The sequence below is a fragment of the Cucurbita maxima genome, unplaced genomic scaffold, assembly GCF_002738345.1.
Source record: "Cucurbita maxima cultivar Rimu unplaced genomic scaffold, Cmax_1.0 Cma_Scf00005, whole genome shotgun sequence".
Taxonomy (NCBI): domain Eukaryota; kingdom Viridiplantae; phylum Streptophyta; class Magnoliopsida; order Cucurbitales; family Cucurbitaceae; genus Cucurbita; species Cucurbita maxima.
In genome coordinates, this window is record NW_019272021.1 from 3,956,704 (window position 1) to 3,970,742 (window position 14,039).

The 14,039-nt window shown below is 36.5% G+C and overlaps 2 protein-coding genes and 1 pseudogene across 2 annotated transcripts; 2 read left to right on the forward strand and 1 right to left on the reverse strand.

Annotated features, from left to right (window-relative positions):
• Positions 1-885: 885 nt before the first annotated feature.
• LOC111479248 (UPF0481 protein At3g47200-like) lies at positions 886-7,508 on the forward strand. Its single transcript, XM_023123801.1, has 6 exons — positions 886-1,252; positions 2,297-2,427; positions 2,509-2,910; positions 3,276-4,028; positions 4,963-4,991; positions 6,251-7,508. Exon 6 carries the CDS (start codon positions 6,279-6,281, stop codon positions 7,506-7,508), a length of 1,230 nt encoding a protein of 409 aa, XP_022979569.1. The 5' UTR covers positions 886-1,252; positions 2,297-2,427; positions 2,509-2,910; positions 3,276-4,028; positions 4,963-4,991; positions 6,251-6,278.
• A 1,051-nt stretch (positions 7,509-8,559) lies between these two features.
• Positions 8,560-10,406, forward strand: LOC111479486 (universal stress protein PHOS32-like). The gene is made up of 4 exons (XM_023124184.1): positions 8,560-8,918; positions 9,148-9,257; positions 9,342-9,460; positions 10,103-10,406. The coding sequence occupies exons 1-4, from the start codon at positions 8,741-8,743 to the stop codon at positions 10,188-10,190; spliced, it is 495 nt and encodes a 164-aa protein (XP_022979952.1). The 5' UTR covers positions 8,560-8,740; the 3' UTR covers positions 10,191-10,406.
• On the reverse strand, positions 10,386-13,127 carry LOC111479440 (annotated as a pseudogene).
• Between the last annotated feature and the right edge of the window lie 912 nt (positions 13,128-14,039).

A 14,039-nucleotide genomic window follows, 5' to 3' on the forward strand; every position in this document is an offset into this window, starting at 1 on the left:
TTTTTTTTTTTTTTTTTTTTTTTTTTTTTTTTTTTTTTTTTTTTTTTTTTTTTTTTTTTTTTTTTTTTTTTTTTTTTTACTGAAAGCTGATACGTGTGAAATGACTCCAACTTTTTAAATAAAAGTATAATTTTTTTTTTCTCGAAACGGATGCAAGAGTCTAGATGGATAGGAGAGACCAAGGAGCAGAGATAGTGTAACCACTAAATAAAAAGTAATGGCTCAAGCTCACTGCTTACCGTTATTGTCTACTTTGGCCCTTATGTATGACAATGTCGAGTGCTTCGTTAACCCTCTCCAACCAATTTGGGATCTCTCAATCCACCATTCTTGAGGGCCCAACGTCCTCGCTGTCACATGGCCGGTGGTCGTCAGCCTGGTGATTCGTTCCCCCTCTCCAATCAATTTGGGCTCTCACAATCCACCCTTCTTAGAGCTCCAACGTCTTCGTTGGCACGATGCCTGTGGCCATTAGCCTAGTGCTTCATTCCCCCCTCCAACCAATTTGGGACCTTACAATCCACTTTTCTTAGGGGCCCAACGTCCTCACTGGCACATAGTCGGTTCCCCCTCTCCAACCAATTTGGAATCTCACAATCCACCCTTCGTAGGAGCCCAACGTCCTCTCTAGCACATAGCTGGTGTCTGACTTTGATACCATTTGTAATGTCCCTAGTCCAACGTTAATAGATATTGTTTGTTTTGGTTCTTTACATATAGTTGTCAGTCTCACGGTTTTATAACTAAGGTGTGATCTAATACTAAGTGGGAGCATAAATTTTTTTAAAAAAAATTGTTATTCTAACACTTTATTTTGTTTGTTAATGCTTAATAAATTAAATGTTAATTATCACCTGCCAATCTTCTTCCCGCTGAAAATGCCACCTCAAATTTAGGGCGCGGGCGCAGAAATGGCTTAATCCGGATGTGAACTTGAAATGAACTCGGTGATTCTCTCGATGTCTTCTCGGGGCCGACATTTCAATTTGGACGATGCCGACGGAAACTTAGTCATGGAGTTAGATGGCGTCAAAGGCTTCAGGAAGAAGAAGATGACGATCCGCTTCATAAATTTATCGATTACGCGAGGCCTTTGCTATTATTTGAAGACTAAGAAAACTTCGATCCTAATGTTAATGGAACGGAGACCAATGCGGCCGGTTGGAGTTTGATCGCCTCCCGGTTCCTCAGAACTTGTATCGCCTACTCGAGTTTTGTTACCGCTGCGATTTTGCTATCTAAGCTCTCGCAGGTACCGCGAATTCGAACTCCTCTAAGGTTTCTTTCTTCGACTATAGATACTTTGAGCAAAAAATTATGTTAATTGCCTGATTTCCAATCAAAGGAAGATGCAACAGTGAGGACTGCCTGAATTCTTGATGTTTCACAATTGGATTAGTGATTTCACCGTAATTGATTCCAGGAGTTCAACGGAGTCTCTTGGTTACACGTTTGAATTTGTAGTAATACGCCGTCTGAGTTCCTTTTTAATATGTACACCCATTTATTACTTAGTGTTCATAACAACGAGAGGGTGGTATAAAGGCCCGTGTTTTATTCTAAATGAGGGATGAATACTTAATACTCTGTCATTTCTTGGTTCTAGGCTTTTGAAATTGATGCGTCCTTAGAGTTGCTTGATCCAATTGTAGTCCTGTTTTCCTTTTAAGTATTAGGCAATGGGGGACAACCTCGAGTGATCCAGATTGCACCCTGACCGCACATATTGGTTTTTAAGTATTAGTATCCTCTCAACTGTCCTTTGCGATTCGGTATCTCTTCTTCTGAGAGGCTAGTCAACTGTCAATTATGAAATTATCCATGTGAGTATTGATTGGTTGCCGCCCAAGCTTCATAATCTGAATTGGAAATAAAAAATTTAATGGCGATGAAGGCATTCATTTCTTCTCTAGGAGGAGAATGCATTCTGAGCTTCTTAATCTCTCCAGTCAAGTTTGTGTGATTAGCGTATACAGGAAGAATAAAATTTTGCCAAAGCATAAAATTGTTTACACTGATGTAACCTGATTGACCCGATTTTCTAGTGGTGGGAGTTGGGATTAGCCATGAAAGCTCGGGTGACAAGAGATGTTCTGGGATGAAAGAAATTTAGCTGAAGTAAAACATGGTGCATAATGCAGCATCTTGTAGAGCTGCATTTATGATGTTGGTGTTCTTTTGTTTTCCCCCTTCACTAAAATGGTCAATGCTTAAACTTTAGAGGCTGTAGTTTAACAAAAGGATGGATTTTGGATATCCGATCATGAACTGACTGCCTTATCTTCAATATTTTCAGGATTGAATCTATTGGTCACTGGAAATTTATGAGAAGATTAATGACTTCGGATGATACAAATCAGTGATAATGATGATTTCAATTTAAAGTTTATCGTGGGGTGAACAGGGGTTACTAGCCAATATTATAAGGTGAATCTTTTAGTTTGATGTTAACCATTTCAAGAATATTCTTATATGATTATATCAACGTAACAGTTCTCATTTGAACAGTGTTGGTTTACTTGCACTTGATAGACCATAAATTGCAACTGTAATCGAGAATGGCATTGGAACAAGTGATGATCTTTGTCTTGAATATGTTAGTGCAACACAGTTATACTTGGTGCCCTGCATTCATCAAGTGAGTTGTAGAACCCCACCTCTCCCCACACCATGCACACACAAAATTTAGAGACTTCTCTGTTTCTTGGATCCCGTCGATATGTAAATATTCCACAACGCAGGTCTCTGTTTTAGCACAGAATATAAACCAAGCTTCAAGAACGCTTAGCACGTCGTATCCTACACTTAGTACATCTTTATGAAGATAAATCTTAATAGCCATCTGTTTGTGAAGTTTACAGTCTTCTGTGGTCGACCTTCAAGATAAGATGACTGGCATTAGCTTATATGGTAAGGTTTTATGAATCTTGACATTTATATAGCTCTTCAAATAACAAAGACTTCTCATCACCTATACTTCCACTCATTTTTGAGTTGCACTTTTCTTTTTCTTTTCTTTGTGTCTTCTCTTGTAAAGATCGGTGGACATACAGTATCTATAAGTGTCCTGACATGCACCATAAACAAGAATCGATGAGCTAATTCAAACTATTTACTCCGTTATCTAATAAATAAATTGAAAGTCTTGGACAATTTGAAATGCTTATATACATAAAATAATAGCTTGTCGTTGATTTGAGGATTTTCTCCTTTTAGATATTTTGGCGAGTTCTTCATGGCATTTCTAATTTGATTTGAGTCTTTTGCTTGTGAAGCTTGGAGGCTTTATGGATTGAGAATCATGTTGGAGCTTCTTTTGTCAACTTGAGCTGCTTGCCAGCGTTGTTTTCTCCTTGTCATCTTAAACTTTCACGACTTTCTGATCTTACGAGCAATACTCATGGTACAAAGGCGAAGCTTTCTCTTTTTCCTTCTCTTTCTTTCTTTTTGTCTATAGTATGTTATGTGTGATGAGGAACTTCTCAAAGTGGAAAGGTTTCAGATTTCTTTCCATTTACCAGGACCACTAGAGAGCTCTAATCGCTCATCCCCAATAGTCTACTTCGCTGAAAGGATTTATGGGAGCCGTACATCAATATCCTTTGGAGATCAAGTGAGGCAAAACTCCGTACCTTTGTTGCTTGGAAGCAGCATAGTAGGGATTCCTCATTCTTATAACGTAATATATAAACAACAAACGTTAGGAGAGAGACAAATGATCAATGAAGTTTATCTTTTTGCAACCTTTATTGGGAATTTAGGGAAAATTAGGCTTGATAACGATTTTGTTACTTATCTCTGTTTTTTGAAAATTATGTTTGTTTCCTCTTAATTTCTTTATTATGGATTTAGAAACATAATAGTGAATTGAAGGAGGAAGATCGGCAGATGTGGAAATATTGACTATTCTGTTAATGATCCACTTTCATGGGAGATTACTTTGCACTTGTGAATAATGCTTCATTCAGGAACTATCTTTCTAGCAGTGGCTGCTGCAAGACGGCAAAAGGTATTGTAAAGACCTACAGGTATTATTCATTGTTCATTTCAATGTCTTGAACTGCAATACCCAATTAAATTCATAACACAGGCATTTTAATGATATTTTTGTCCTTTTTTTTCATATTTTATGATGCATTATAATCATTTATCTAAAGAATTGGACGTTGAAATATTCTCGCCCTTTGTGGTTAGAAATTTAATGGAAACAAAAAAGTGTAAGATCCTAGTTATTATAAAGGTTGAGTGTAGACTAAAGAAATATTCTTTAATCCATTACACATTTGTGGTTATGTAGACCTTTCAAATAGGTTCGTCACCCCTATACTTGACCTTTTTGGTAGCATTAATTCTAAGTCCAAGGTCTAGTTTTGAGCCAAAAAAGTATAGATAGAAATTCCTTAGGCTTGCGTGATTTGAACTAGAATCTAAAACCAAACATTGTTCTGATCAAGCTTTTAAATATCGATATTGCTAGAAATGTTCAAATCATTTTGATTCTTTTATGATTAATATTTGGTCTAAACTAGAGTGATATTTTACTGCATGTCATTCATTTTTGTTTCGATTTAAGATTTAGTTTAGTCTCAAATATACTGTTTTAATATAGGTTTAATCATGAAGCATGAGTTAAAACTTCGTTAAAGGCAAGTAAGATAAGAGTCTTGTGACTTTTAGAATTGCACCACCAATTCTTGAATTATATTTGAAGCAATGAATTTGTTAATTCTGTTGCTCTTTAAGCAAAAGTTTAATATGCTTTCGATGATTATTGTGAAGTTCATGTGTTTAGTGTTCATTTCTACAGTGTCTGTTTATCCAATTCCCCAAGCCACCCCTTGATTCTATTTCTGCCTCCATAACCTTATATATTACTCCTACATCCTTCTTATTTCATTTCAAAATCACCTGTTTTTCTTTCTTTCTTTCCCTAATTAATTTTTCTGTCCATCTTCTTTGCAGGGCATCACCAGATTTTAAGCCCTCTTAAGGTATGTTCACCAATATTTCCTTTTTTGTTAGCAAATTTTGTGTGAAATTTATGATTGCTTGTATAAATAGAAGATTAATATCACCTAAAAGTACCTATATTTATAGCTTAGGATTTTCAAGTCCTAATTTTTTACACTAAAACTATTTAATAGGTGTTACATTTTATGAAATTTATTTAGTGTAGTATAGGTTGAAATTATGATTAAAAAATACTTCGACTAAAATAGGTGTAATGGGTTGGATGATGAAAGTCTAATTTAAGGAATGATCCTGGGATTATAATCAAAGATATAATCAAAGAATACTCTCTCCATTGGGATGAGGTCTTTTGAGAGCAGCTTATGCTCAAAGTGGGTAATATCAGACGATTGTTGAGAGTCGTGTTTGTCTAACGTAATGGAAGTTTTGAAAATTTAAAGACTAAAATAAATCAAAGTTGAAAGCGCACCCACCAAAATATTATTTAAACCTAATTTTGTACAAGGTAAATTGATATTTTAAAAAAATAAATTTATGTTAAATTGTATAGTAAATTGATATTCTTGCATTTTTACTTTTTCAATAGTCTTTCAATCTTCTGTGTTTAGTGAATTTTCTTTATGTATGTCGTTCAATTTGTAAATTAGAGATTGAAATCTCTAACTTTTATTTTTATCGACTTAGTTTAAATTAAAGTTGAAATTAATATTTAATACTAAATCTTTAATAAGAAATCTCATAACAATATAAATGATTTTAAATTACAACTAACATACTAAATGAAATTATTAAATAGATTAAAGAATAAATTATTAAATTAATAAAAACAAAAATGTTATATAAATTTAAAATATCAAGTAAATTACACTTTTGATAACTTTGATTTCTCCAAAAAGCTTCATACAAATTGAGTTAGTATTCTTGGATTGATTTTCTCTAAATTAGCTGATGTGGACTTTCATCGAACATCCCCTCCTGCCTTTCCTCCGGCTAACTATCCGGTGTCAGTGACGCACCCCTCTTCCTCCCGCATGAGAAATCAATCTGGGAATTAAAAATCGATTTGTAAAAGAATGAATTATTATTATTATTATTATTATTATTTTTTTGTATATTTCTATGATTTTTCATATTTAAAATCTTGATCGTGATCTATTTACTGTTTTTTTTTTTTTTTTCTCAATGAAAGTATTATTCGCTTTTTGTGCTCAACAATTTTAATGAATTAGATCAATAATATTTACCATTTACCTTGCCTGCCTCTGTTCCGGAAATAAAGCGCCTCTTTCTTGGCCGTCGCCGGGAAGATGGATTCATCAAGAGCATTGTCTCATTCGATTGATGTTCCGGCGACCTCACAAGGAAGCTCTGAGGAAGAATCTCTCCTATCTTCCATTGAAAGAAAATTGGAAGCCTTCTGTTCATCCATTACCATCTTCAGAGCTACAAATGAAATCAGTATCGAAGATAGAAACGTCTTCGTCCCCGCCAAAGTCTCAATCGGCCCTTTCCACCACGGCGCGCCACATCTCGAATCAATGGAAAATCTCAAGTGGTGCTACTTGTCCGCTTTCTTGAAGAACAATCCGTCCGTCGATTTACAATATCTTATTGAACTCGTTGTTAAATCTGAGAGCCGATTGAGAAAATGCTATGAGGAAGAGTTTTATGGTTTCGACAGCAATAAGTTTTCACAGATTATGTTGCTTGATTGCTGCTTCATTCTCGAGCTGCTTTTGCGATACTCGAAAAAGAGGCTCAGGCGACGGAATGACTCTGTTTTCACTACTCCTGGTTTGCTCTTCGATTTGAGATGCGACTTGATGTTGCTTGAAAATCAGATTCCCTACTTCCTTCTCAAAGACGTTTATGCAAATGTGCAAGATCCGACCGAGGAAAATATGTCTCTCAATGACCTAACCTTCCGATTCTTCAAAACTATGGTTGCTGGAGATCGGCAATTTGTTTACGACAATTTCATGGTGGAAGCAGATCATCTACTCGAAATGATTCACTCTTGTTTTCTCTCCACCTATCCTCGAATGGAGACGAACGACAACTCGAAGTCGAGAGAATTACCTAGTGCGTCGAAGCTTAAAACTGCGGGAATCAAAATCAAGAACTTCAAATCTTCAAAGAGCTTATTAGACATCAAATTTCAGAACGGCGTCCTCGAAATTCCACCTCTCAAGGTGTATCAAAAGACAGAGGTGATTCTGAGGAATCTTGTAGCGTATGAGATCCATCAATCCGGAAGCGACCGGCAAGTGAAATCGTACATCAATTTCATGAGTCACCTTCTACAGTCTGATCAAGACGTGAAGATTCTCTATAGAAGGAAAATCCTAAACGATCAGGAGAACGACGAGGAACAGATTATTCGAAATTTGAAATGGATGAGGGAGAAGGAGAGTTTATCGGGAACGTACTTTGCCGGCATTGTTCAGAAATTAAACAAGAAGCGAGACCGATGTGTGTGGTGTCAGAATTTAATACAATTTATTTCGAGTTTAAAGAATAAATTATGGAATATATGATATTATATCATTTAATATCTTAAAGAATATATTAATTAGAAAATATATTTTAAATATTCAGTTAAATTTGAATATTAATATATTTTATTTTATTATCAAGATTGAGTTAGTTTATATTTTTTTTTATAGATATTATTTAGTATCTTGTATTCTATTTAAAGGTTGTGAATATCAATGATCAAGAACTTTCGAACTCAATTCTATTTTTTATTCTTATATCAGTATTATTTAGTTGAGTAATAATATTTTCATATCTATTCATACTTTTGAGGGGTAGATATTGCATCAGGTGGCGAAAGTGGAAAAGGAATCTAGTGGCCATCGCATGGTCGGCGTTTTGGTGGTGGTTGTGATCTTCGTCGCGGCCTTCTTCTCTACATTTTCAGTACTTCAGAATCGTTACAAATGAGCATATATACGGTTTTATGATCATATTGATCAACTTTCAATTTGTCGATCACTCCCTAAACTTCCATTATTTTATGCTTTTTCCCCTTCATTGTTGCAAAATACATTTTGTCCAATATTGAAAATAATGAAATCACTCAGTAATAAAATTTTGTTTATTTATAATTTTTTTGCTAAATTATTTTAAAAAAATTCACTAACGCGTATAAAATTTTATGTTATTTTGTATTCCTTAGCCTTTCTTTTGAATCAAAATAGGTCGGGGGAAGCTACCGTTTATACGACACCTCCACTTCCTCGTCTTGCTTCTGGCAAAGTTTCAACTTTGCTTGCTTGTGCAAAAGCTGAAAAATCCTTTTCGCTCGGTCCAAAAGCTTCCCAAAAGATCAGATCCAACCGAAATCCTGCATATTGAGTGCAGCTGATATGCGGGGCTAGACGATCATATCATGTCATAAAACGATTTGATTTGTATAGAGAGATGAAGTGGTTGAGTGAGGATACGTGTGTATTTTTTATTACATAAATTAAATATTAAAATTTATAAAAAATGACATTTTTGTATTTTCAACGTATTAATATTTAAAATAATAATAGATATAAACACATGCTGAGCGCGGAATATAATCTTTACCTTCAGCCGCCTTCTCGAACCTCAGGAAGACACGGCATCCGTCAACGCCAAATTCGTGTTTGCATTCAATAATTGTTTTCGTCGTGGAGTCTCTGCCATTGAAGTTGCGCCCCTTCTTCCAAATTCCTCTGATCAAAAGCTTCCCAACAATCATTCCACAAGCTCTGCAGAAGTGAAACGCAAAGAGAAAATGGACGGTGAACGGAGAATCGGAGTTGCAGTGGATTTCTCACTCTGCAGCAGAAAAGCACTGAAATGGACTATCGATAATGTTATCCGTAAAGGTGATTACCTAATTCTCATCACTGCTCGCCCTGAAGGCGATTATGAAGACGGCGAGATGCAGCTCTGGCAAACTACCGGATCTCGTAAGATGTTCTTCCTTCTCGATCTCGTTCTTTTATTTCTCTCATCCGATCTCCGGAGGTAGCGCAAGCGCTTGTTCGATTGCACTGAAACCTTTTTCTAATTCTCTGCAAGATTGTTGCTCTTTTCGCTGTTTGAAGAAATTCGGTTTCGGTTTCGGTTTGATTCTTTTGTTCTTGGCGATCGACGTATTTTGTAATTGTCGCTGTGTGTGTGTTTTCTGTTTTGTAGCGCTTATTCCTCTGGCTGAGTTTTCCGATCCTCACACCATGAAGAAGTACGGGATTAAGCCGGATGCTGAAACTCTGGACATCGTGACGACGGCGGCCGCTCAGAAGGAGGTGATTTTTCTATCTTTATGTTTTTGTTAAGCGGTTTGTTTTAATTTCTGCGTTGATGATTGAAATTTTTCTGTAATGGAACAGATCACTGTATTGCTTAAGGTTTATTGGGGAGATGCTGGAGAGAAGATTTGTGAAGCAATTGATCAGGTTCCTATCAGCTGTCTCGTCATTGGGAACAGAGGTCTTGGCATGCTTAAGAGGTGAGATGGAATTCTCTTTCAGTTGTTTGAATCATAACTCTTTAAGAATTTAGACTTCTTAAAACTGGTAATGGTTCCATATATAGAAAAAAATTGTGAAAATGTTTTTGTAAAGAGTTTATCAATCAGTCCCTGGATCTTTGCTTATAATCACTGTGATTGTGAGATCTTAAGTATTGGCGACAATATTGGCTAGATATTTAAGGCGGACAATATTTCCTGGATATGGGTTTGGGCTTGGGCTGAGGCACTGATCCAAATAGGGTTAGACCCTCTTCATAGTAGATACATTTTAAACCTAAATGTGTGAAGTTGACGGCTATATGTAATAGGCCAAGACGGACAATATTTGTTAGCGATGAGTTTGGATTGTTACAAATGATACTAGAGGTATATAACGGGCGGTATGCCAGCGAGGACGCTGGCCCCTAAGGGGGTGGATTGTAAGACTCCACACCAGTTGGAGAGAGGAACGAAAGGTGTGAAAACCTCTCCCTTACCGACGATAACAGGCCAACAGGCCAAAACAAACAAAAATTACTAGTGACAAGGGCATATTTGTTCTAACTAATGGAAACATTCCTTTAAAAAAAATATGAAAACTACAAGTATAAATTTGAAAATTGTGGAATATTTTTACAGGGCAATATTGGGGAGTGTAAGCAACTATGTGGTGAACAATAGCTCCTGTCCAGTCACTGTGGTGAAGAAAGGAGATCATGAGCACTGATCATCATCATCATCCCACCCCACAGCACTCTTTAAGTCTACATTTTCTCATTCAAATTCTCTTATTCTAAGATAGTGAATATGTTTTGTGAACTGGTAATGCATATGTTGATGGATGGCTTGGCCTTCGTTGCTGTGTTCTTCAAATGTTTGGATACTATTAAAACCTTGGATTGCTTTTTTACTTGTTGAATTATAAGACATTTAAATTTACCCTAAAAATATTCACACACATACGACCACTGTGCCTCAGAGCAAAGCTATCAACCAACAAAAAATATCAGTGATCTAAGATTCATCCATGAACACAGAGCCATGAGCGCTTTTGCCTTCATGAACTGCTTCAGCAAAAGAACAACAATTGCAAGAGTGAGGCCGATAGCAGCCCATTTGAATAACCAGTCATCGGCTGGCCTATGAGCTCCCGTCTCCGGCCTCCTCTGCACCTGAGCGGTGGGGCGACTCGATGGCACCTCTCTTGCCACTCTTGCTGCTGCTTCAGGCTGGAGATTGACATGCACAGATAATCCCTCTGGTACTGCTTCCTCAACAATCATGTCGATTGCGGGTGGATTCGGAATCTCTACCAGAGCAGCTGCAACTTCAGCAGCTCCAGAAGTTACCTGGACATTGGCGGGTTTCTCCTCAGAGGCATCTGAAGAACCCGGCTGAGGGACAGGCGGCGCCTTATTCAACAGATATTCATGAATCTGTGATGTAAAGAAGCTGATTACCTAACAGTATCATAGCTTTCGAGATATCGACAGAACTTGGGAGTACCTCGTTAATTAGTTTTTGACGTTCGGGAGTACCTCGTTAATTAGCTTTTGGCGTTCGGGAGTACCGAATTTGGGGGGCGCTTCTCGAGATTTGATGGCCAATTCTTGTCGCTCTTTCTTCTTGTAGTCCAGGGAACCAAGAGCGCCATTTGGGATTGTGGGCATGAAAGCAATTAATGCAACCAAGGCAGTGCGCACTATGAACAAGCATCAACAGAAAAGGGTAAGCGGGAAAAAATGAACAAAGATCAGAGCATGTGGAACTTGAGGCAACTAAACGTAAATGTAGAAACCGGACAGCGGAAACCCTATGAGCTAACATAACAAAACAAGACAAGTTGAAATAATGATACAAAAAACTACCACTCCACGACGGTTGCCAATGCTCTGGATGGTGATTCGATATGCTCAAGCAAATCTTCGTTTGGGTTTCAAAGCGCCCATTTGGCTGAAAGAAAGGAAGTGTCAAAATAAACACAAGAAGAACTATGTACATGTTCGAGAGTTAACCTTTTTTGTCAAGTTCAAAATAACTCTAAAACTTTAATCATTCAAAATCAATTTGATTGTACGAGCATCTTGTGAGATCCAAGAGTGGTTGGAGAGGGAAGCGAAGCCTTATAAAGGTGTGAAAATCTTTTCCTAGTGGACACGTTTTAAACCGTGAGACTGACGGCAATACTTAATGGGCCAAAGCTTACAATATCTACTAGCAGTTGGCTTAAGTTGTTACTAGTATCAGAGCCAGACACTGGGAGGTGTACCAGCGAGGACGCTGGGACCCCAAGGGGGATTGTGAAATCCCACATTGGTTAGAAAGGGGAAAGAATCATTCCTTATAAGAGTGTGGAAACCTCTCTCTGGTGGACGCGTTTTAAAACCATGAAGCTGACAATGATACGTAAAGGGCCAAAGCAGACAATATCTACTGGCGGTAGGCTTGGACTGTTACCCATCTTGTTTAAAGATGTACTAAAGAAGACAAAAATGATTTTAACTCTTTCAAAATCAAGCTCAAACATGCTCCATTTAAAAGACAATAAGCAACAGAAAGGGGAACAAGCATGAAAAGAGATTGCTATCTTACGGTTAGCAACATGAATGAAGGTGGCTTGAATGGATATTCTGCTGGCAATTGTATACGTCCATGATATATCCCACCCTCAAATTCACTATCATCCGGTCCACGGATGGCAAATTGCCATTCAAATATATTCTCCTGAAAATGCAACATTTATCCTCGAATTCCACAGAAAGACTTTTTGGCAAAATCCTTAAACTCTGTAACTGTCAAAAAGACAAACTACGCGGATTAATACCAGAACTGGTGTATCAATCGTGCAATGGTTCGCATAGCAGATATTTTTCTTCTTTTACCAAAATGCAATGAAGTCGATACAATTATAAGAATTAACACACATGAACATAGCGAGAATAGCATAAGATACATGGAAGATTTATGGAAAAGGATTGGATGCACGTGTATTCGTAGAATCAGTAATCAATTCAAACAAATTGATTATTAGCCTAACTAGAGAGTAAGGTTCAAAACAAAGGACTGCGGCTGTTCAAGAACATTCGATGATTATCAAATCGAATGAATTTCATATACAAAATTTGGCAACAAAACCGCTAATATTTCCACTTTTCTTCCTTTTTGAGCCCTATCAAAACATTCATACGCAATAGTAGCAGACACCAGCAGGTATGAAAAATCAAAAGAAAACAAGATTAATCATTGATTTCTTTCTCACATTTCCACATATATCATACAAATGCAACAATCGGCGAAAATCACAGGGAATCAATTAATTCAACAAAGATACGCAAACCATTAGAATGTAAAACCGACAAAACAGGAACAAAAACCAGAGCAATTCAAAAGCAAAAAACCTCAAGAGGAAGACTCGTGAAATCATCGGATGGATTAGACTGCAACTCCATGACCTCCTGAAGGATCCTCTTCACCGCAGGGTTCTTCAGATTGTACTTATCCTCCGCCATAGGTTTTCAATTCACTCGCCGATCCGATCCGATCCGATCCGATTGCAACCGCCATCCTATCACGATTCTAAAAGGGAAAGAACAAGAGGCGATCCCAGAACCGGTAGGCTTTGAATCAAAATCAAAGCCAAACCGCAAATGTGAACGAGAATCGCAAATTGGGTTTTAACGTGACACGTCTTTGCTATTTTGTTGGCGGGTATTAACGTGACATTGTTCTTAAAATTTTAAATTGACAAAATTAAACCTAAACTATAATTAATTAATTAATTTTTAAATAAACTGTTAATTGTTGGAGGGATTATTATTTTACAATATAATAATATAATTTATTTTATTTTCATAAAAATTTTATAACCTGGAATAATATATTTATTAAAATTTTAATTTTACTTATTTAAATTAAAATTTTTCAAATGCTTATTTCTTCATAAAATATAATATAAATTGCTTATCAAACCAAAACATAAAATATTATCAATTACCGGAAACAAACCAAAATATCACATATGAAAAAATATATTTTTAATTTATCTGTTTTAACTCATTAAATTATTATTAAATGGATCATTTTCCATCTAATTTAATATTAACTAGATATATCATTTAAACTCTTTATTTTATTTTATTAAATATTAATAACAATAAAATTTAGAATGATTTTTTTTAAGGGGTTCATATGACCACAAATAATTGAGCTGCCAGCCTTAGGTGATTCGGGCTATTTCCCTCTCGACGATGAAACTTATCCTCCATCGTCTCAAGGCCGACCTTGACCTCTATTATTTTGAGATCATATTTAGTATTCAGAGTTTGCTTCGATTTGGTATCACTCTTGCAGCCCGCATTGTAAACAGTGCTTTACCCCTAGATGTCTAGTCAACTCCGGCGCCTCAATGCATTTCAAAGAGAAACCAGTTAGCTTTGGGTTCGAGTGACATTTTCACCCATAACCACAACTCATCCATTGATTCTTCAATATTAGTCGATTCGGACCTTCACTTAGTTTCACCCAAGCTTCATCCGGATCATGAATAGGACCAATTTGGACTATCCAACTCAACCCA

Bases quoted from the DNA above. Each gene is read 5' to 3' on its own strand.
- LOC111479248 (XM_023123801.1), top strand. From the start codon at position 6,279: ATGGATTCATCAAGAGCATTGTCTCATTCGATTGATGTTCCGGCGACC.
- LOC111479486 (XM_023124184.1), top strand. From the start codon at position 8,741: ATGGACGGTGAACGGAGAATCGGAGTTGCAGTGGATTTCTCACTCTGC. The intron at 9,258-9,341 runs GTGATTTTTCTA...GTAATGGAACAG, and splicing joins CGGCGGCCGCTCAGAAGGAG to ATCACTGTATTGCTTAAGGT. The intron at 9,461-10,102 runs GTGAGATGGAAT...ATATTTTTACAG, and splicing joins GGTCTTGGCATGCTTAAGAG to GGCAATATTGGGGAGTGTAA.